This window comes from Cyclospora cayetanensis, unplaced genomic scaffold (genome assembly GCF_002999335.1).
Source record: "Cyclospora cayetanensis isolate NF1_C8 unplaced genomic scaffold, CcayRef3 CcayRef3_contig_119, whole genome shotgun sequence".
In the NCBI taxonomy this organism is placed as follows: domain Eukaryota; phylum Apicomplexa; class Conoidasida; order Eucoccidiorida; family Eimeriidae; genus Cyclospora; species Cyclospora cayetanensis.
Genome location: NW_020312058.1, coordinates 10,684 through 33,244, shown reverse-complemented (window position 1 = coordinate 33,244; position 22,561 = coordinate 10,684). Strand labels below are relative to the sequence as shown.

The window sequence follows — 22,561 nt, the reverse complement described above, 5'->3', positions numbered from 1 at the left end:
TGTTCTCGGGGTGTGCGGCTCCGCCGATGGAATTCCCCATTTATAAGCCTAACAACCGGGGTAGTAAGGGCCACAACAGCAAAAGCATGCAGGTCCTCGACACGAGGGAAGCATTCTAGCGTACCATGCAGGGCCACAGCCTCCGTGCCGGCCGCTCATCGTCCAGCTAGACCCCTCCTTGGCAGTGGATGGGCTGTAGGCTCCTTGACAATAAGCACATCCACAAGGGCACTGTAACCCTCCATTGCGCAGACGATACCTGTTAATGCGTGAAGTGAGATATTGCCGTGTCGCTGTCCCCATTGTCGATGACTTACCAGGTCCTGGGCTCACGCCAGTAGGGGCGAGATCAGTTCGCGTAGAGGAGCCAAAAGTCCATTTAGGAGAGCCGTTGCTTAGCACAGGCACATACGTGCATGGCCCTGTTTGGAAAACCAACGCAAAAGAACAGTCCTCACTTGCCTGAACGCAGCATCCCAACTGGCTAAAAGCAACGGCGGGGGCCCGGGAGGCCAGAAAGCCTGGGTGAAGAGCGCTTGAGAAGATGCCCAGCGCCGGTTATGTCAAACCGCCGTAGCGTATTCAGCAGGCTCACCCGGTGAGTCTGAGGGGACAGCTGTCCCCCTACGGGCACCTCCTGCGATGGAATACCTGAAGGGAATCAAGGATATACAACCTGCGTACAACCCTGGGACTGTATCCCGGAAAGCTAGAGTCGATGCTATGTTTTTTTTGTTTGATAATACAGCGAGCTTTTATGACTAAGCTGAAGCATATATTCCAGGGTTGAACTGAGGCTTTCTCCTTGCCGGACACGGAGAACCTTACTTTACGCCTTGACCCATAGTACTGCTTAGAGTGTAGGTCCCGGGGGCTGGAGTGTCTCTGCCGGTAACTTGTCCCTGCAGCTTGGCCTCTCCACCGAAGCTGCAAGTAAGCACGACCTTGTGGATATGGAGTAATGAACAAGGCGCGACAAACTGGAGAGACAACGAGTCAAAGCTCTGCAAAGGCCTCACCGGTGTACTTAGTAACCCATACAACAAAGGAAGGGAGATACGGCAAGGGAGAGACACGACATAGATGAGAACAGAGATACCTCCAGGATGGAGTTCCTGATTTCTTTTGGGGGTTATACTGGCCAGGGCCAGGGCACGAATTGACAGCGAAGCACGCTCTGTTTGAATTTCCAAACCCCCAAGCAGGAGGTCGTCGCCACACTGTTCTTTCAGTCGGGGTGTAGGCACCCGGCCCTGGAGCGCTCTCCGTCAAGTGCCCTTGTGGTGTTCGACTCCCGAAGCTGGAAACAGAGATAGATACAGAGCTGCTCAATACTCCGCTATAGTCTCACTCCTGCAGTGGCCTTGATTTAAATCATTTTTGTCCACGCTATATGCATGTCTCGAAAAAGTGCGGCCATACGCGCTTCCCGAAATAAATTTAGATATAGATTAATAGATGTACTATCCCTTTGCACCTAAGTGGGAGACAAAAATGTACATGGCACATCACGGGTCCAAAATGCGATGAACCCAGTCAGGCAATTTAGCAGCGGCCTGCTAACCTGAATCTGTTTGCTTCTTTCTTGGGAACCCTTGGAGTGTAGGTTCCTGGGCCTGGAGTAAGATCGCTGTTACGTGGTGTGATCCTCGCTCCCATGCTGTACATTGGACCGTCCCTCGTTGTAGCACAAGGAGAATACGCGCCAGGACCAGGAAACTTCGATTTCCCCTGGGTGAAGTGATAACGCTGAGATGTTCCTAAGCTGTGAACCACACGTGATTATGCACAAGTATATATATACTCTGCACTTTTCTGATTGTTCAGGTGTATGCCTATCTGGGCAAATACATAGCCGCATAGCTGAGCAGAAGGCTAGGTCTACGGATTCATTTGTACAATCTGTGCATCTCTGCTAGTATACAATGTAAACATCTTTCGACCTGCAGGGCCGCCTTCCTCGGGGGGCTAGCAACCTTTCCCCCGTGTGTTTCCTATGAAAATTCTTCGGCGTCCTTAAGGCTTGTTTAGGCTAGATATGGTCAACAGGAAAAGTAAAACGTACCTCCATTGGGGCGACCGACTACCAAAATTAGTCCCTGGGTTGTATGTGCCCGGGCCAGGGGATAACGAAGCAGAAAATACCCCCCTAGTGGAGGTTCCCACTCCATAAGCGGGGGCGCTGCTTTTCGGCACCACATTCGAGTATGCACCAGGGCCAGGGGTCAAACTACGGTGCTCTCGTGGGGCTAGTTTGCTTCCCATCGTCCAGCTTGCTGCCTGTCTTCCTCCAGCAATTTGAGGTTGATATGCCCCCGGGCCTGGGCAGGTTTGAAGGCCCCCAAGGACTCCCCCGCGTTTCTCAGATCCAAAGCTGCGATGATCGGAACCAGTAGACAGCTATATAGACTGAACATGAGAAAGCGGAACTGCTGGGGATATGGTACGGTAATATTTGTTCCCACTTCTTCTAGCCATTATCCAGCGGGGAACTACGTGGTGAGATGCTAGAGCACAGGCTACAACTGCGAGACAACGTAATGTCGCTTTGCACTTGCCCTAGTGGGTTTGTACTTTTAGCCATAGAAATGTTAGGGTGCCCTAAAACACGACACCAAAAGGCCTAAACTCTAGCTTATCCCTTATATGTACGGATGAATAGTACGCTCTATGGGAGGTATCCGTTCGTGTAGTTGCAGGTGACCGCACCCGTATTGCGGTGCATTCTGTTTGGCAAGCTCAAAGTGAGGGCTGTATGCTCCTGGACCAGGGACCGGATACTCCGAAACGGGATGCGCGGGTCGACCTCCAAAACTCCATTTTGGCCCCGCAGCGACAGTGGAGAGGCAAGCCAAGTTGTGTTCTGCAACCGGCAAGGATGCCATGGCCGTCTGTCGATTTCAACCTGTGGGAAGCAGACTCCCGTTTGCTGCATGAGGTTGCAAATAGTTGGGATTTTCCAAGGGTGTGTAAGGTGAGAACAAATAGAGGCGAATTGACACAGAAAGTAAAGAATAGGATACATGAAAAAAATCGAAATAAAGGGAACAGTAATGTGCCCTTATTTAATGACGCGCTTTGGAATACTAAAGCTGTAAGTGATTTGGCTCTTGAGCAGCCATCTTAGACTTGTGGCCTAACGATGTTCAAGGTTTGGGTTTGCTGCACAATCTAGCGCAGAGTCTGTGCAAAATTCCTGCAAGGTTTGGTTCTCATTGGATGCCCTACCCTCCCTCAATGCACGCCCTGGCTTTTAAGGAAGCTGATGAGGAACTTCAACCAGACATATTAACAAACGCATGGACATCTCAACTTGCAAGTTGTCTTTGGGGCCACATGGTGCAACAGCTGGTTGGGACTATTGTTGAGTCTAGGCTTATAAACAGGGCTTCGTGTTGGAGTCCCTGCCAAAAGCTTTTGAATGCTTGTTTCTATAGCGATGCACCCTTTCAGTAGTCCGCAGCGGGATTTATGCCACCAGCAACAGGCAATCGAACCCGAGCTCGGGGATCGTTCGACACAAGGACAGGAAGTGGCAACCGATATCAAGAAAATGCCACGAAAAAATCCTTTCAAATTATAATTAAAAAGAATTTGAATGACTTATACAGGTAAACTAGTAATAATAGTAACCCATACTGGGCAAATTCGTGTGCTCTGACACTTCCGAACACCGGAAACCTGTTCAAGGTCACTCTTGGACTACAGCTAGGGCAATCCAAATGCAACTCCAGCCAGCAATAACAAGAAGAGCGAGAGTAGCCAAATAAATTTACGAGCATATCTTTCATTCATTGAATCACATGATATCCTATGAACTGCAATTTACTAAACCTGTTCACCGCGTAGAGCTACAGCGACAAGGGAAGATTGCCATTTCCCTCACCGGCAGAGAATATAACAGCTCCATACATATACTTCAAAAAACTCGGGATTTCCCCCGCTACTTTCCCCCTCGCTCCCTCTGCAGGTTGAAGAGTCAAAACGCATCCTTTTCAGTATCCACAATGCCGCAATCTCCGTAGTCAATTGAAGTACAAAGACCATCGGCACTCAAAGCCACCGAAGTATGTGCACGCATAATTGGTGATCGCTTTGGTCGCTCAGTTCTGTTGGGTATATACACATTAGGCCTGTGCTTGAATGCCCGACAAGACCTAGTGGGCGCCGTGCCAGAATGCGAGGTTGACATTACCTGAATCAACAAACAATGCTCACTAGATGTTTCCCCGGAGCAAACCTCACGGGCGAGACCTAATGTGGCACCGCTAAGTGCACATTGTGCTGGGTTCGGGATTTTGTCAAACGAGAATAATCGGAGCAAAAATCTCCGCCTTCCCCATCTAGCGCTAAACAAATGGAACAAAATGAAATGATTGCCTGCAGAGACAATAATTGCCCGAGGAACTGCCGCTGAAGCAGCTTCGTCACATCAAAAGCTTTTGCCAATAAGGTTGAAGCACAACTCGGTTTTGGTTTACAGAGTACTAGTGCTTCATGCTTCTCTATCACTAATGGTAATTGTTCACGATACCTCACCTCTACCTTCAGGCTGCTGATTGAAAGGGTAAAACAATAAGATTTTGAGCTGTTGTATTTCGGCAGCCTTCCACAAGGTAATTTGCTATCACCGAACAAAGTTTTCATAGAAGTAAGAGACTTCGGCGTTGCCTTTTGTAAACGACGACCCATGTACGAGTTTTCTTTGTGCTTTCTTATGTAATTAGACCTGCAACTAGAAGCCAATGTAAGTCCTCAATGAAAGTTCTCTTTGTTCCTAGGAGGCACTGCCTTCCTGCTCCACTGCGGCACCACATTCGCCTGCAGTATCCAGGAGGTGCTACACCTGAGATGTACGTTTTTGATTGTAGCTCAGTCCAAACAATCGCATACATCATTGAGCGTGGCACAAGAACATACACTGTTCACTGACTATAAATGTTTTTAATAATGCTTGTCCAATAGATAAGGAAGCGCTAGCAGGCTGGTACTCTTAGCCTGTGAGCCCAAAATTAGATTACTTGAACGTTTGGCTGGTTGGTGATAAGCCCGTAGCGATCCCAATGTATGTTTTGTACATCAACGAAACTTGTAAGTAAGGGTTGAGCTTGGTTCCACGCACTCCAAACACTTGTTAGTTAAAGAAGCCAATGTACTACAGGTTGAGCAGACCTGAATACAGAAACCAGGGCCCATGCCAAAAGGTGTAAAGCCAACGAAGTTCTGGGGTAAGCTGCTTGATATGATGTTTTTGTACTACTTTAAGCCACATTTATGTGCCAGTTGAGACCAGATTCCCTCCACAAGTGTAACACTGGATAAATTTCGCCGCCCATACGTAAATTGCCAAGCCAGCGTATTGGACTGCTCGGTTCTGACTATAAGATTGTCTTCCTGCCACCCGGTAGCTCCATTGTGCATTTGCAACAGTCGATTGCAATTCCTTCTGCCGTCGTGCTATTGTTATGTGAGCTTTATATCTGCAGAATGCAGAAATTCTAGAAAGTGGATGTACTGAAATAATTAAGTTTGCTTTCTTCACCCTTTAGTTTCAGAATAATGTAGAAAACAAAAGACATACTAGTTCACGCGCATAATGATAGAAAAGAATCGCAACAGCAGTTAAAGTGTAATGCAATTACATACCGCGTGCCTAAAAATAATTTAGAAGCCACATTAGTCTTCAAAGATTGATAGAGGTCAGGATCAACAGCATGAATTTAGATCGCTAAAAAGCTCTTGCACGACTAGTACAAGGTCTTCGTTTCACACTTATTACCCAATATCAATGGGAAGATTATATCACGGAGTCCAGCCAGCCCTAAATCCATCGTGCACCTTTGTTGACCCACTATTATTGCTCTAATGACATTGTACGCTATCAAAGTACGTTTGGCTACAGGATCAAGGCACGAGGTTACAGCGTTTATAAGAATTCATGGGAACTCAAACCCAATGAGCAGTTGAGTCTGAATATATGCCTCGACCAATGTTGGGATTGTTAGCCATATTGAAGGGGGATAGCACCCTCTGTTTACAATAACAGTGACAATATAGGATACCTTTTAATCAGCCTATATGTCGCTTATCTTAATCTAGAAGCTTGGCCTAACCAATTAGGAGACGCGAAATTCGAAAGAAATTACAGATGGTTGGGTGTCCCTGAAAATAGTGAAAATAAATGAAAAGTCTCTATCTTTGCTAGTTTAGCGAAAACGTTACTTTAACAAGCTTCTCTTATACGCTTGTGGAGGCGTTTGGTGCTAAAAACTACCGAGGACTGCCAAGGTTGCCACACAATTGCAAAGGTAAGGTGGAGACGCTGAACGGTGGGACTGTTGAGGCGCGCGCAGACAAACTCTGCGTGAGGTCCCCCTTCTTGCTCACTTGAATTCCCTTTAATCCTTTTCAACCTCCTTCCTGCATTATTTTTCTTACGTGGACAGTCCCGCTTCATTTCGTTGCCGTTTTTCCCGACAGGCGACTGAGGCTGCATGGGGCGGTGCGGGTGGGTGCCTCTTGAAATTGCAGTACTTGTGAATTTGTTCATTAGAAGCGCTCTCACATCATACTCGCCATGAATCACAGGGTATACGGAGCAGGGTAAAGCGAATATGACTACGGGCGGCGATGGGGCCTCTGCGGCTCCTGCTGCGGAGTCCCCAGAGGCCCCTGCTGAACTCTCCCTGAGGCCTGATGCTGGCCCCTTCTTGTGTCCAGAGAGCGTTTACTACTGCGAGCTAATGCAGCGCAGCGCTGCGTGGATCCTCCTATTCAAGGGGGTGCGCTCAGCTGAGCAGGAAGCCCTGGAACTGGGCGCTGCCTGGATGGGCGCAGTAATTGAGCAAGTCGGACGACAGGCGCGCCTATTTGCAACTCTAAGGGGCACAGCTGCTGCTAATTACTGTGACATCAAGCAGGCTCTACGTTTTGTGTGTCCGTCGGCATACGCATTGCTCTTCGCTGCCGCAGTTGACCCAGTGGCGCCAAGGCCCCCAAAACAGCTTCCCCTCAAGACTGGGGGTCCCGCTATTGTAAGTTCAGAGGACTCCTGGCTAGTATATGATCTGATGGGACAAAACAGTAAGGAGCACGATGGCCCTTCTCCACCGGACAATGGACGCCAAAAGTTGCAGCATCAAAGGAGGCCCCCCCATGTGCCTGATTACTTACCCCGTTACCCCCCGCCACACCTTTACCAGCGCACAGAGACCCCTTGGGCTCTCGATCAGGACCCCCAAGTCGCAGACTTCAAGAGAAAGTACAGAAAATTGGAGCTACAACTCCAACTACCGCAGCTCCAGCTACCCGAACCACTCCCCCAAAACACACAGGCTGTCATGGCAGAAGCAAGCACAAGAGCAGAGGGGCTGTGGGGAATTCCCACTTCGAATGAAGTGCACCAACAGCAGGTGTTGCTGCAGAGCATGGAGCAACAGCAGGCAAAGCAACAGAATGCCGCAGTCGGCTATGCTCCAAGGAGACTGAGGAAGGCAGAACCAGGAATAGGGGACAGGCCAGCACAAGATTTGTATTTAGGGTAAAAGTCAGTTGTGTTTCGTAGTGAGGCAGCTCGAATGCTGCAATGAACGGATGTTTGACTGGCCAAATAGCTTAAAGGATGGGGTGGGGATGGGCGGTAGAATGCAGTTTCGGTGACTCTTTATGCAACTAGGTGGTCCTGAATGGACTGCAGAGCAGTCATCGTTCACCACTTTTAGGTGCTCGTAGACCTGGTGGCTCTTAACATAGCTGCTTCACCAATTCGCCCTTGGATTTTGTTTTTATTATCTTGAGTGTACGCCAACCTGGGTGGAGTAGCTGTACTTTATCGTTTTGGCAAGTTACGGGTCTTGATCCTTTACATACAGACTATGTGCTGCCACTATTACAATGTACCTGTATCGCTAGAAACCGATTAGAATCTCTAGCTTCTTAACCCCCTTTCTACATCATACAAAAGCACGAAAAATTCCGATCGGTAATCGTAGATATGTGCCATCGGGGGGACTGCCGCTACCCCTGGGTTTGCATCCCTGCTGCTGCTGTGACAGATGCTCCTGCGTTGTCTGTTGCGGCGTCGAGGGCGAACAGTCTATATTTGTTCTTCGCCCTGAGTCTGTGCTTGGTGCCCCAAGCCTCTGGAAGTTGGCCCAACATCCGAGCAGGCGTTCCTCCAAAGATACAAAAGGAAGGCACGATTGTGTCTGGGGGTAGCACGGAGTCTGGCAAGACCAGGGAAAAGTCCTTAAGAAGACACCTGTTGCCGATAACACAACGAGGTCCTATCTCAACACAGGCCCCCACGGACGCCGCCTGCACGACGGAGTCGTCCCCTATGATGCAGCAGTCTCCCACAGTCATCGGCACGTGCTGCACTTGCCCCTTGCTGCGGCAGCTGCAGGGCTGGAGCAACGTATTCCTTCCAACCCACACGAACCGGCCTAGTCGAAGTGACGCCAGGTCTCCCCGCAACACCACACCGTCGTTTAAAACCGAGGCCCCCGCAATGGTTATGTTTTGACTGCCAAACAGCAGAGTCTTGCGACTAACACGTGTACCCGATGCCGTGCTGATGAAGCCAGAAGGTCCATAGAACGTGGGCTGTTCCAATGTCAAAATACCCAGACGAAACGCGGCCAAGGGATCTTCTGCACGACTGCCATCCCGCGACGGCAAAGATTCTGCATTATCTCCTGTAGGAGGAAGCGCACCTGCGCTACCAAGACGCGTCATATCACAAGACAACCCTCGACGCTGATAAGATACGGGAAAAGCCATTGCTGTTTGGCATTCGTCGGACGGTAAATGTTAAATACGAGGGAGGCAAAGAGGAGATGTCCGTTATGGGTAGGCAGCACCTGATAGAGAGAGGGAGCACTGAGGGAGTGAGGAAAAGGGTAAATCAGGCGGTTGAGGAGAAAACAAGCGGCACTGCTGCTGAAGAGGTAAAACGGGCGGAGAAACCACAGATAGGAGGAAATTGAACATATGCCTACTTCATGCCACATAGGCTCCTCTTGCTCCACCTGAAAGAGCGCTTTATATATATTCTACTGTGTCGAAGCTCCATCCGCGGCGAAAAAAAAATGCTAACGACGTGTATAGGAATGCACTTCTCTGCACTCAAATTCGGCAGATTTGGGCATCTTGGATGTAGTCGAGGGTGCGTAGCGAAAAAGCACTCACTTAGAACAATATAATTTGGACAGAAATAAGAAAGAATAAATACAACGCCTGTCGCCTCCAGTTAGTCGTTAAGCACCAGGTGCGCTCCCTGAAGTGATTCACACACAAGAAGTTGCCTCCACTCGTGCTGTGCCTGCTCTCTCTAAACACAGCCGGATTATATGCAATATATATCGGTTCTGTGTTCACCATGAAGTGGACGGGAGGTGATTTTGAAGCAAATTCACTGGGGCCCCTTCAGAGCATGCGGAACGAGGCCCCAGACTTCTGCGGGGTCTAGGCTTGGAATGCCATGGTTTGCTTGATTGCTTGAATGAGGATGTGTTATTTTTATTGCTACCTTATTTATTCCTTCATAAATGCCCACAATATACATGGAAGACTTCTCAATGTAGTATTGTTTATCTTCCCGTTCGAACATTGAGCGGAGGACCTCGCTCTGAAATCCCTCCTACTTCTTCCTCTTCTCCCTTCTGTTTAAAGCAGAGATCCAATATACCGGACGCTTGCGTGCCTTCTACGTTCTCCAGTCTGTTTTTGTATAATCACTTCGAAAGGGACCCTCGCTATTGGCGCCCTGCCTGCTTCTTACTCCTTCGTTCCTTGATTCTTTATCGTATGGCCTTGAGGCCGGTTGCGCTTTTCTCGATTCTTTAGCTGGAGCGTGCGAGCAATGTATGGCTCCCTGTAGTTTCCCCTGTGAACCCTGCAGTAGCCCTAACCGGCCCTCTGCTGGCTAGGTTTGCCGGGAGGGCTGGTCCTGGTTGAAATCAATTTGTGCTTCTTCCAAATATGGAGACAGAACAGCATAACCGGCGCCACAGGGCAAAGCAGGCAGGTATTAAGGCCTCCCGCCAGGAGCGGCAGAAGAAAAAGAAAGCCCTGGGCGCCACAACAGACGACAAGCGGCACAACCCTAAGGCCTTCACTTTCAGTGGGGGAGTGGTCTCCGTGCAGCGAAGAGTACAGCATTCTCTCGACAAGGCGACGCTCAAGGAACATAAAGCTGTCGTTGATAAAACACCGGAAGTCGCACCCCCGTATACCGTCGTCGTTCAGGGGCCTCCAGGAGTGCGATACGAATTATTTGCTTCTTTAGTTGCTGCTGCCATGGAAACATTTATAAGGTTTATCAGTTGCCAGATACGCATGGCTACAACATTTTAGTATTCGTCGCGTCTTGAGGGCCGGTTATTGTTCCCATCGCAAGCTTTTGAAGAAGGTGATTTTATCGGTCAAATGTTTGGATACTGGGGCTTCGATGTGCTTTCAGGTCGGAAAATCTTTGTTAATTCGTTGTCTGGCTCGTCACTACGCGCGGAGGACTGTGGGGGCCTTGCGGGGGCCCGTGACTGTCGTGGCTTCAAAACAGCGGCGCCTCACATTCATTGAGTGTCCGAATGACGCGGCCGGCATGCTCGATGCAGCCAAGGTGGCGGATATAGCGCTGCTTCTTATTGACGCTCAGTACGGGTGAGATCGCATGGCTCTTAGCTCCTAAAGTGCTGTGGCTACCGCTTAATATCAATGCATGTTTTTTATTTGGCGAGCGGAGCATCTCGCATGGAATGACAATAGACAATTTCAGAGAATCGCCCGGCTGGTGTTCGTGTGCTTGCGACGCGGGTTACTCAGCATTACTGGATATGCAGGGTTTGCTGTGCGCATAAAATGGATAGCGCTACTATGCCGTCACTTCTTGAGACTGTTGTTGGTATTTACCTCTGGGTATATTTGCTGTTAAAAGCGTAAGGATTATCACAAGGCGTTGGGCTTTGTGTTTGCTTATTACAGGTTTGAAATGGAGACGTTCGAATTCATAAATATGATGCAGACACATGGGATGCCTCGTGTGCTGGGTGTACTGACACATTTGGACACGCTGAACAACAAACAGACCCTCAAGCGGCGGAAGAAGGAGTTGAAAAACCGTTTCTGGGCTGAGCTCTACGATGGTGCGAAGCTCTTTTTTCTCAGCGGCCTCAGGAACAGCAAATACCTTAACAGAGATGTTCTTAATCTTGCAAGATTCCTGTCTGTACAAAAGCTCAGGCCACTGCAGTGGCGCGCATCGCACCCTTATCTCCTCGCGCTCAAATCCGACGTCAGACAAGGATTTGGGGACGGCCAGCCCGTGGGCGGTAGCGCGCAGAGCGACATACAGCCGCAGCAGGAGCATCAGCTGCAAGATCAACATGAGGGCAGGATCTGTGTGGTTTACGGTTACGTTAGGGGGGCTGTACTGCGGGAGGGGCTGACAGTGCACATCCCCGGGGCAGGGGATTTCCCTGTGCTGTCTGTGTCCAAGTGCGAAGACCCCTGTCCGGCTCCCTGTGCAGAGTGAGGCCCATGGAGATAAGCTGGGAGAGCGTACATACGTCATGACATGCTCTTTTGAATTGAGGCAGCACGAAATCATGTCTTTTCCGAAAGTTGCCTATGTGCCTGTGCCGGTATCCTGTAGTTTCTGTCCACCCCGTTCAGGCGCACGTGGCTGCTCGAGACTTCTTTCTTTGCCCGGTATTGTCCTTGATTACGGGAGAAAAAACTCTAAAGCGGTATCTGCATTTTGCCTGTGCATTCATTTTGCGTGTCTTTTTAGGGAGAAAAACGAGACGCTCCCGCTCGCTGCATCAGCTGAAATAGCTCCTTTGGGAGGAGCTACCGCTGAAGGAACTGAAGGCACTCTCACAAAGCGCAGGAGGTCGCGAGCAGCACGGGCTCTGAAGGAGAAAGAGCGCTGTATATATGCACCGGACTGCGACATAGGGGGCATGCGGATAGACGATGATGCGATGTACATACACCTCCCTGACACTAAGGTAGGCCCTGCTGCGTGTTCCGCACCCAAAGCCCATCTTTTGGAGTGTATTGAAGAGTATAGCTTCTTTTTTACTTGGGGTGATTAGTGCTTCTGTTGCTTTTTGCTGTACGACGTTATTAGCGTCTGTGACTTTGAGCTGTTTTGCGTGGGGGTTTAACATGCACGGGCAACCACAGGTTGGATTTACACCCAAAGCACAACTCATAAAGGAGGGAAAAGATGAAGTCAATAGTGAAGGAACAAGCAGCGACAGTGAGAGCGAGGCCTCTGAAAGTGATGAGGAAGCGTCCGGCTCTTCTGCTACTACCGAAAGCAGCAGTTCAGACACCGAAACAGAGGAAGAGGCTGAAAAGGAGTTGGAGCCAGCGATTAAGATGGTGCGGGAGCTGCAAGGGGCGGAACAGCAACTGAGCCTGCAGCTCCAGTCACAGCAAATGCAGTTGCTCGACTCATCCACACGGTGTATAGACAGGTCAGTACCACCGCCCCGACGTGTAGTAGAGACGGAGGCCTCTACGGATCAGCCGGGCCATTTGTTCTTCGACGGAGATCCAGAGGAACTAGAGGAGGAACGTTGGGCTGTTGCAGAAACAGACACTGACACTGATGGCTCCTCGGATATAGACGAGCCAAGGGGCACAGGAGACCGTGTGCTGCAGCATCTGAGCGGTTCAAGAGCGACTCGGAATTCCCTGGCAGATGTTGTGTATGGGCACCCGGAGCAGGGTAACGGGGCTTACAATACCGACAGCAGAATCAAGAGTGGGGCCCGCCCTGAAGGGCAGCTTTCTCTCTTTGAGGACTCTGACGGCAGCACCTCCGGGTCGGAGGATAAAGAGATCATGGAGTCCGCTGCACAGAAACGAGGAGTCCACCGCAATCATGTGCTCTTTGGTAACCTACCTCTCCCTGCAACGGCCTCTGGCCTTAGCGCAGAGTTTGAATGGGGGGACAGCCCCTCAGAAGAAGCCGCGGCTATCTACAAGGCTCTCGGGTTCGAGTCAGAAGATCACGGCGGGATTGAGTCTTTTTGGACTCCGGATTTTATGCAAGCGCTTAAGGTCAGTCAGGTCTTTCTGCTCAATCTTTTGCTGATCTGTATTCTATTTGTGTCGAAGCGCCTTGTTTGGATATTGCTGCTTAGGGTTTGTCTTGTGTTACGGCGAGCAGTTGTCGCTCTTATTGGGTCCAATATATTAGCCACTCTGTTGCGGTGAAACCTATTGCTGTCCTGTAACCGTAGAGGCGCTTCTTCATAACCGGGGGATGGTTGGAGCTGGAGCAGGCAAAGGAAGCGACCAAGGAGGACTCGACAAGTGCAGAGGAAGTCACAGAGGAGCAGCAAAGGGCCGAAAGTACGGTTATTCTATGGAAAACAATTGCATTTTGTCGGCAGGGCTTCTAGTCTCCTTGCATGCCGTGTGACTTTGTCTACCGCCCCTTTTGCCTGTGCTTAGAGGGGGTTATTCTCAGCACAGCTCAGTGCATGCCGTGTGTGGCTGCTTTTATACAGAGGAGGCGCAGCAGCAGGAGGGCCTGAAGGCAGCAATCAAGGCATTTAAGGGATCGGAGGAAACCCTGGGAGGTTTTCCCATTGGCACATATGTAAAGATTTGCATCGCAAACCTTCCAATTCAGTGGCTGGAGGGTCTTAGCTTATCACGTCCACTTGTTCTAGGGGGTCTGAACGCCGGAGAGCTTCAGTGCACCTTTATGCAGGTACATCTGCTCGGTAGGCGACGTATGTATACGTACTTCTCAGTAAAGTTTTCGCCAAGGCCTTTCGGGTCCGGAACTCAGCCTTATTAAATACGAAAGTGTCCGTCATATTGCATTGCCAGCAGATTGAAATTTCTTTGTCTCAATTGAGTGCTTTTGCAGCTCCGGCTGAGGAAGCACCGCTGGGCCCCGAGGATCTTGAAGAGTAGTGACCCACTCCTGTTCAGCGCTGGATGGCGGCGTTTCCAATCCCTACCCATTTACGCGATGGAAGATCGTGGAGAAACGAGGTGCGTTTACGGGAAGCCGTGGGGTCGCCAGTTAAGCGTACTATGGTGCGTTACTTGGTCCGATCTGTAAGGTTATACGGCTGCGGAGGTAGTTGATGCAGGCTGTCTGCGGGGTGTGGAGTTTGGTTGAGGCTTTGGATGAGATTATTGTGCCTTGGTGGTGTGGCTCTTTTTGATCCTTGGCTATGTTACGTTGCAGAGTGAAGTACTTAAAATACACGCCGGAGCATTTGCACTGCCTGGCGTACATTTACGCTCCGGCTCTACCACCGTCAACTCCTCTGCTAGCCATCAGCGACTTCCGGGCCGTCGCGAGTTACCGAATTGCGGCATCTGGAGTTGCCCTGCAGATGACACCGGAACCGAAGATCCAGAAGAAACTGAAACTCATAGGAGAGGCAAAGAATGTATTTAAAAACACTGCGTTTATCAAGGGCATGTTTAACTCCGACCTAGAAGTCAACAGATGCATCAGTAAGCAAAAGAGTTAAGGGGTAAAGTATTTTTCACTGCATATATATCTATACTTTACCGATTTGTTCAAGCATGTGGTGGCACATTAACAGTATACTTAGATAGATGCATGTGCATTTGTGAGTGTTGACGTAATGCCGCCTTTCCTGTACAGTTGTTTGTGACTTGTTCGGGAAGCTCTATACTTGGTCGCTTTCCTCATAGTTCATACGTTTCTCGACTTTGTGGTGCAACGGGTATGGTTTTACAGGTGCTAAGATACAGACAGCGTCTGGCATTAGGGGTCAGATAAAAAAAGCTGTGGGGATGGATGGCACATTCCGCGCTTCTTTCGAGGATAAAATTCTTATGTCAGATCTGATAATCTGTAAGACATGGATCAAGGTAAGCCGCATCCAAATACATTCTGTTTTCCTGTGTTGCATGTGTATCTGCTTGCTTGTATTCATGGATCTGCGTAGAAGAAATGCTTACAGCCTTGAATTACTGAATTTCGGTACAACTGTGTAAGGTCTAGCCTAATTTGTGCTTACGCGCATGTATAAACCAGCTGGTTGATGACGGAGGACTCAGGGGCGCCTCTTGTGATTCTGTTGCGGTTCTTCCACAGGTGTCGCCCCGGCCATTCTTTAACCCAGTGCTCGATGTGCCAGCGTGGAGACGTTTGAGGAGTCATGCGGAAATCCGGCAGGCAAAGCAGCTGCCTCTTCCATATAAGGATGCTAACTTGCTGCCGTATGGGGGTCCCACCAGAGTGCAACGCAAGTTTAACCCAATCAAAATACCCAAACAGCTCGCTATGAAGCTGCCGTTCCACGCAAGACCCAAGGCAAGCCCTGATGCTGTTGTTGCTGTGGCTATTACAAGTGCTGTTTTTATTGCCGTCGTTAGTACTGCCGTACAACCTTCTTTTGTAACGCCGGAGCGTGTCATGTATTGCTCTGCACGTGTGCTCGTACACTGAGTGTTCAAATGTATATAGCGTGATGTGTGGCCATGAAAGCGCACTGTGGATGTTTGTTTCGGTCTTTTATCCAGCCCTTCTATGCCTTAAACTCTTCTATTCCTGCATGGTTGCTGCAAACCTTAATGTCTTTCACGGGTTATATTCTCTGCTCCGCTAGAGGTGTTTTCGTAGTCCTTCAGACTTATTCTGTATTGTGTGCAATGTGTTTCATGTCTGTTTTATCCTTTCCGCAGTTGCAACCAGTCGTGTCTCGGCTTAAAAAGCTGAGAGGGAAAAAATTACAGGAAGAGAAGGATATGCAAAAGCCCTTGGTATCGGCGTACGACAAACGAGTGGCCGCCCTGTTACAGCGGCTGCAGACCATTAGGAACGCGAGGGAGGAGCAACGAAGAGAGAAACAACAAGAAAAGCTGAAGATAAAAATGCAGAAGAATGCTAAAGTGGAAAAAGAAAAGATGCGAAAACAAACGGAAATTCGGAAGAAAAGATATGTTAAGCAGGGCAAGGTGGAACTCGGAATGAGAAAGAAGCTCAGACTGGACGCAAATCAAGACGATTAATGCCCCTATAGTCAACTTCATGCACAAAGAATTTACCGCATAGCTGTGTTCAGAGCCTCTACAGTGCCTGTCTGTTATTTTATGCAGAATGTTGTTCAAGAGTAGCGCAACAGAGCGCCTAGCCCCTATGCGTGTAGACAGGCGCATATCGACTGTCCCCTGATCAAGGATAGCATCACTAGGTTCACATTTGATTAGTAGTGCTAGAAAATACGGCTCGGGTTCTGGTTGGTGAAGTTCCTCATAGCTGTTACATCCATGGAAAGGTCTTGTGAAGGTCAGGTGTTTTTTGGCACTATTAAGCCTTTTTCGTGGCTGGCAACCTCGTGTCTGAGCACTCTTTAATTGTTTCTTCCTGAAGTAGTACTAACTTTTAAAACAGTAGCTAACTTTAGAAACAGTGGAGAGCTTACTAAATACCTTTTTTTGTAGGCTACAGAGCCAGCATTTGAGTGGCCTAGGTATATATTTGAGTAAGGTGGCACAGGAGAGCTTGTAAGCGGTCTCTACAGGGGTTCTAGCTTTTAAAAGGATGGACCGTATTAATTGACAATGTAGGCGTGACAAAGGGCCTCATGGAGTGAAGGGAGGGTCATTTTACGAAAAAGTATGGAAAATGGTTTGGAGGAAGAGGGGAAATTTTAGAGCCAAGGGTTCTCACTGTCATCCAATACAAAGATGGGAATCGCGGGAGAAGATCCTCCGCCACTTGGATCCTGCGCTACAAAGGCTTTATTCATGGTGCATGCCTCCTTACTCTCCGGTGGCTGCTTCGGATGCCGCTGTTGGTGGGGTCTGGCTGCCCCAGAAGATCCATAAGCAGTTGAGAGGGGGAGCATGAATGTCTCCGCACCTCTGGGCTTCGGTACCATTCCTTGGGTACACATACCCTCGTTTTTCTCAAATCGAGAGGGGCTGGAGGGGGCGGGCACGCCCAACGGGGTGTTGCTACCTCCTGCTGTTTCTGCAGGCGCATTGTTGCCGGGACCCCTTGGTCGCAAAAAGAATGAGGGTCCTTGCGACCCCAGGGGATCCGCGAGGGCCTCCTCTAAACTAAGGTGCTGCAACAAAGCTGCCTGGGAGCCTACTCCCACCTGGGCGTGGCTTCCGCTGCCAACAGCAGCGCCGCTGCGGGCAGCAAGAGCCGCATGGAACTGCACGTCCTGCTGCGCCAGCTGCTGTCCTAATTCCTTTATGTGCTGCTCGTAATGGCCTCGTAGTGTTGCGAGGCGCTCCCCCGCGTCAGCTGAACTCTAAGGCAGCATAAGACCAAGCAGCACCAAGCATGGATAGTCAGAATCATGGGACCTCCATGACTGTGCAGAAGAGTTTCTGTGGAATGCTGTAAACAAATGCGCTGAGGTAGGAAGTCAAGGGGAGTGCGGGTAGTGTTCTCGCAGGTTCGTAGAATCCAGCGAACCTTTTCTAGCACTTTGACCTCAGCCTCGAGCTGTCTGATTCTCTGGAGGGCTGCATCAAGCTGCAGGGCGAAACAGCGAGACACAGCATCACAAACATCCCTAGCTCTAAGTCAGTTTTTTTTCTGACTCATCAGTTCTCTCTCCGTGCCTCTGTCCCTGCGGTGTTTCCTTTCGCAAAGCCTATTCCTGCGTCGTGTCCTCTCCATATCTGAATGAGCCTTTTCTTACATAACTTCGCCCATGTCGTGTTAGTGGAGCAAACATCTACTCACCTCCGTCGCCGCTCCCTTGAGCAACGCAGCAAGTAGAAGACTGTCCATGCGGGCGGCTTGCAATTCACGGTCTAAGTGGGCGATGAGGGCCTCTGGTGATGTATCTCCTTTGTTTGCTCCCCTCTGCAAGACGCGTAGTTTCCATTTGATCTCAATAGAAATAAATAAGGAACCACCTGTGGGTGGCATGCTATACCCATAACCGCCAAATCCTTTTAGACAGAATACATTCCTCAGCAGCCTCTATCTCACCTCCATTTCAAGTAAAGTGGAGCGTGTTGCGTCTGAGCCACAACCCTCTCCGGAGCATCCTATGGGCTGGTCATCACCTGGAGCGAATCCCAAGACGTGCAAACTTTCACTGCCACAACTAGCTGTATTACTTGTTTATGAGCTCTTATTTTGTCAAAAGGCTGTCCTGTATTTTGTATGTGTGCCACTCTACTATGGGCCTCCCCGCTTCTCATTCTCACTGACCTTTAAGAGGCGAGCCTCGCTTGCCTGAAGTTTCTGCAAATGCTACGACGGGAGTGGGCCCCCCGCTATCTTCCATCACATGGGGCTCCGTAGAATGCTGCGACTGATGGCTTCCTGTTTTTCGGCTGTTTAGTATAGCTGGATCAACAGCCTTTGAAGAAGGGTTTTTGTAGAGCCCTTCATTTGTTGCCCTTGAAGGCGCATGGCTGGCGTTGCACAGGGCGATGGATCGGGGGCCCCCGCATGCGACGCTGGATACCCCTTTTCCTCTCAGTAAACGAAGAGGAGTGGGAGCATTGGGAGGGACAGAGGGATCCCCGTGGCCCACGGCCTAAGGACATAGCGGAATGCGCAGAACCAACACAGTTTTACGAACGGCATATGCCTAATGCCTAATACGAGAGGCCGCATACGCCTGACAACTCCAGCAGAAACGGTGGGGAGATGTCAAAAGGCAACGGCAGGTGCATCTGATTCACAAATTCGGTTACAGGGATCAGCTTTGGCGATAAATGCAAAAACAAAGAGGATTGACGTCAATAAAGCGCGGCCTTGGAAGCAAAAAGCAAAGCGCGCAAAGAAAAACGTGTACCAGCTAGCTCCTTGGATTGAGTCTACCCATCACAACATTGAGAAGAATGTATACAGCCAAAATTATCTCGAAGTATGCAGGTACATCACTAAGCGTTCCTACAAATATACAGATACGGAAGAGCTAGACGGCCGCATACGTAAATGTTAAGTTACTGCTGTACCTGCACCGTTAGCGAATAACGATGCAGCTCCACAAAGAAACACTGCAGTCTCAATAACTCATTCTTACTGCTGCTCCCTATTGTCTGTGTCTATGGGGGATGTGGGAAAAACTCACGCGGGAAGTGCCCCAGGCCCAGATGTCCCCTGTAGAAAAAGACAGCAGTTGAGAAGCAGGAATGCAGGAAACATAGTGTGAAAGAGGCGTACAGCCAGGCGCTCAACAAATAAACATATGGAGGGGGAAAATCTAGCAAGAGATCACACTCTTGAAGCCTGGAAAGAAGGCTTAAAGAACGACAAACAACAAGAGACACAAGGGGTAAACTGGGCCAAATGCAACCGCATATACATGTAAAGGAGAAAACCAACAATCGTACATATAAAAGGCAACGGAGATACACGCGGGGAAAGGATAGAGAACGCCGGAAGATCAGATTCCTACACAGGAGTACCCGAATTCAGAACGCAGACTGTATGCCTCTCCCCGCATGCGACCCGATGGACAAAAAACCCAACGAGAGCTTCCACTCGGCGGGGCAGTGGCTGGTCGGCTTCTCCGCTCTGTTCGTGTCCCAGCTGCACCAGACGAGCCACATACACAACCAGAGCAAAAATACAAATTACTGATTTGTCGCTAATCGTTCAGCATGCATATTAGGCAGCCCCCTACAGAAACGACAGAGCCAGATGCTTGGAGTGCATCTGCAGCATGGAAAATGGCCTCATACACGGAGTTCCGTTAAGGGATCCACGCCATAGAGAGCGAGCTACTCCGACCAAGGAATTAGGCACATAAGGTTGGTGGGCATGTATAGGACATGCATTGTTCTAAATGTTAAAAGGGCTCTGGTGGGCTAGGAGGGAGAGACTGACGCGCCTCCCCTGACCCCAGGTATACAGCTCTCCATCTGTGGTGGTGCAGGCGCTGTGATGAGTCCCAAGGGCCACAGAAGAAACCATCTGTAGCAGCAGAAAACAGACCGGCATAGAAAATGCGATGCACCAGCGTAGGGGTATTTAAAGCTGAAGTGCTCTCGAAATATTTAGTGGCATCTCCACTGCTCAAGTCTCTCATCTATTGTACGCCTTTGCCGCTATCGCAGCTGTTTTTTCTCCTGAAAGCTTGCAGCAAAAGCAAATCAAGCCGCTGCGATGTCGAAGCTATAAGGAAGGGTTCCTCCAAATGGATTACTTGGGGCAAAAGGCTGCAAGTCCTTTGGACGCGAGAACCTTTACTAAGAGGCGTCTCCCTAAAGGTAACACTGTCTTGCACCAGACTATCCTAAGTCTCTAATGTCCCCGAAATAAGCATGTCCTTAGCTCTCCTGAGAGCCTATCTCCACAGAGCCTTCAACTCTAACAACGGTTGCACCAAGGCAAAGTACCTTTCCCACCAAAGGACCCCCCACTTTTGAAGGCTTCAGGACGGAGGAATGGGAGACGAGACCCAGCTTCCCAAAGGCTGCACCTCCCCAAGTGTATAGGCACCCCGGCGAAGCAATGCAGGCTGGACACACCAGCAACGGAACACACAGCTTGCAGGCACATCAAAAGGCAAGCAGCAGAACTAGGCGTCGAAGCAACTGGAATTCTCTGTGTTCCGCTCTCATGCTTAGGCTTCGATTGCCTGAAAGAGCCTCACCTGTATGATGGCCTCCGCAGGCAACAGCTGTGAGGACAAGGCCCTCAAGCCCCTGTACTTTTTCCGGCTGAGAATCACCCACGTCAAGTGGTATTACAATCACTACATAATGGTTCTATCCAGTATGGTCCTTGGAAAGATTGAGATGGCGGAATACGCCCAGTTCACTGCAGATGCAATGTGTGTGGGAGGGCGATCAGGTGAAGGGCAGTAGCCCCAGGCGAAACTCACCGTGTGGCGATCGTCCTCGTCTCCCACACCTGGCACTCATACGCTCGGGTGAATCAGAATGATACAAAGAACACGTAATTCTCTCTAACTACAAGTTGTACCCCTGGCAGAGACTCGTTCGTCAAGAATAACAGCAGAAACAGAAGCTGCTATTGTGAAGGCTCACCAAGGCGGCCGGACAGACCAAGGCCGCAGGTGTACAGTGCGGTTCCATCTCCGCTAACAACGAGGAACGCCGTGTGGAAGCCTCCGCAAGATACGTCAGTGACACTTTTCCTTGCAAGGGCCTTTACATGCTGAGGCACGGAGACTACTTGCCGAGTATAGGCCAGGTCTTCCTCCCCCAGGAAAGTTCCACCTTGTGGCAGATTTAAACCACCCAGACCCAGTCTGCCATGCAGAGCGCATCCCCATGTGAACGCGGAGCCATCGTGAAGCACGCAGGCTGTATGTTGAAACCCACAAGAGACCTGCGGTAAGACAGTCGAGGTCATGATACAGCAAAATCATGAAAAGCTCAAAATTAGCGGTGACAAACTTTCTTGGGGCTCTTGACCTCTAGTAGACAAGCGACAAACTGCAGTAGGAGGCCAAAACATACCGCTTGAACTAATTTGCCTTGCACAGGCCTCAGAATCTTGGGGCAGACGACATCTGCACAGTCTCCCAGACCGAGCTGGCCCTGTGCACCTGCCCCCCAAACAAAAATATCCCCGGTCTGGACGAGACAGGCAAAATGCTTGCCACCTGCAGCGACAGCTCTCACCCCAGTGGCCTTGAGCCCATCTACCAGACGGAGCTGAAGATTAGAGATTGCGGAGCCGACTCCCTGATTGGGAAGTGCTGTGGGTGACAAGCCAACAGAAGGGTTCTCAAAGGCGTCTGGAGAGCTTCCATCCCAGCCTGTGTCCTCAGATTCCTAAAACACCCACAAAGATACAGGCTCACGTCTTTATATAAAAGAGATCATGAGGATCTGCTGCACTATCCATGATCTAGAGAGAAGACTTGGAATTGAGTGCTTCAGGAGGTCCGTCCTCTAGGGTTTCAGGTTCTGTCCTAGATATCGGGCACAAAGCAGGACATACCATTGGTCCCCAAACCACAACGCCGGACTTGGTGGCTGACTGGCCCATGCTGTCACTGGAGGTCTGGAGCTACTGTACCCCTGTAACTCCAACTAGGTGTGCTGAGAAGTTGGAACAAAGTAATACCAAAGGGATAGGTACTGCTCACGCAGCGGTTCTGCTTGTGGGCGAGAGTGGCAGCATACAGTCTCCCATCCCATGCGCATACGCACGTCATGCCAAACAAGTGGGAGCTTGAAGGGAGCCGGTATGCCTCGCAAGTGCGTAGCCCAAAATGGCAGCCAACGCACTGCTGTGCACTGCCGGAGCCCCTTGTGGGCTGCCTTATTCAATAAGGACAATTGACAAGCAATGAATAATACAGGTAGTGTCTGACTTTGATCCAGGTGAAAGAATCACTCAGAGAGCTGTTGTATGCAGGAGGCGGAGCGGCCTGGCTACGCAGGCATTAAAACAAACGCTCAGTGGCCCGCAGCGTCAGGAAGCAATACAGCTGCCTCAGAATCTTAAAAGAAGTAATATCACATGTCGCACAGTCTTGCACTTCAAAGGAGTAGTGTTTAAAGAATTGTGGCTTGAAGTGAAGCTACGCTAGAATGGTCGCCTCATAAACCATATCGCACAAAGTGGGACTTTCGGTGGAAGGACGCC

General features: G+C 49.9%; 4 protein-coding genes across 4 annotated transcripts; 2 read left to right on the top strand and 2 right to left on the bottom strand.

Annotated features, from left to right (window-relative positions):
- Positions 1–996: 996 nt before the first annotated feature.
- Positions 997–2,885, bottom strand: LOC34621234 (outer dense fiber protein 3). The gene is made up of 4 exons (XM_026336250.1): positions 2,666–2,885; positions 2,066–2,321; positions 1,565–1,765; positions 997–1,300 (listed from the first exon to the last, which is right to left on the bottom strand). Exons 1-4 carry the CDS (start codon positions 2,883–2,885, stop codon positions 997–999), a joined length of 981 nt encoding a protein of 326 aa, XP_026192035.1.
- Positions 2,886–6,614: 3,729 nt separating this feature from the next.
- LOC34621235 lies at positions 6,615–7,544 on the top strand. Its single transcript, XM_026336249.1, has 2 exons — positions 6,615–7,349; positions 7,437–7,544. The coding sequence occupies exons 1-2, from the start codon at positions 6,615–6,617 to the stop codon at positions 7,542–7,544; spliced, it is 843 nt and encodes a 280-aa protein (XP_026192034.1).
- Positions 7,545–9,981: 2,437 nt separating this feature from the next.
- Positions 9,982–16,023, top strand: LOC34621237 (ribosome biogenesis protein BMS1 homolog). Its single transcript, XM_026336248.1, has 12 exons — positions 9,982–10,260; positions 10,463–10,662; positions 10,984–11,529; positions 11,792–12,011; positions 12,190–13,074; positions 13,257–13,373; positions 13,547–13,732; positions 13,895–14,022; positions 14,222–14,496; positions 14,747–14,880; positions 15,107–15,325; positions 15,697–16,023. Exons 1-12 carry the CDS (start codon positions 9,982–9,984, stop codon positions 16,021–16,023), a joined length of 3,516 nt encoding a protein of 1,171 aa, XP_026192033.1.
- Positions 16,024–16,664: 641 nt separating this feature from the next.
- Positions 16,665–21,958, bottom strand: LOC34621238 (E3 ubiquitin-protein ligase HERC2). The gene is made up of 14 exons (XM_026336247.1): positions 21,911–21,958; positions 21,424–21,741; positions 20,989–21,292; positions 20,823–20,851; positions 20,592–20,658; positions 20,335–20,456; positions 19,823–19,909; positions 19,402–19,525; positions 19,065–19,093; positions 18,214–18,524; positions 17,969–18,098; positions 17,717–17,839; positions 17,444–17,503; positions 16,665–17,276 (listed from the first exon to the last, which is right to left on the bottom strand). Exons 1-14 carry the CDS (start codon positions 21,956–21,958, stop codon positions 16,665–16,667), a joined length of 2,364 nt encoding a protein of 787 aa, XP_026192032.1.
- Positions 21,959–22,561: the final 603 nt, after the last annotated feature.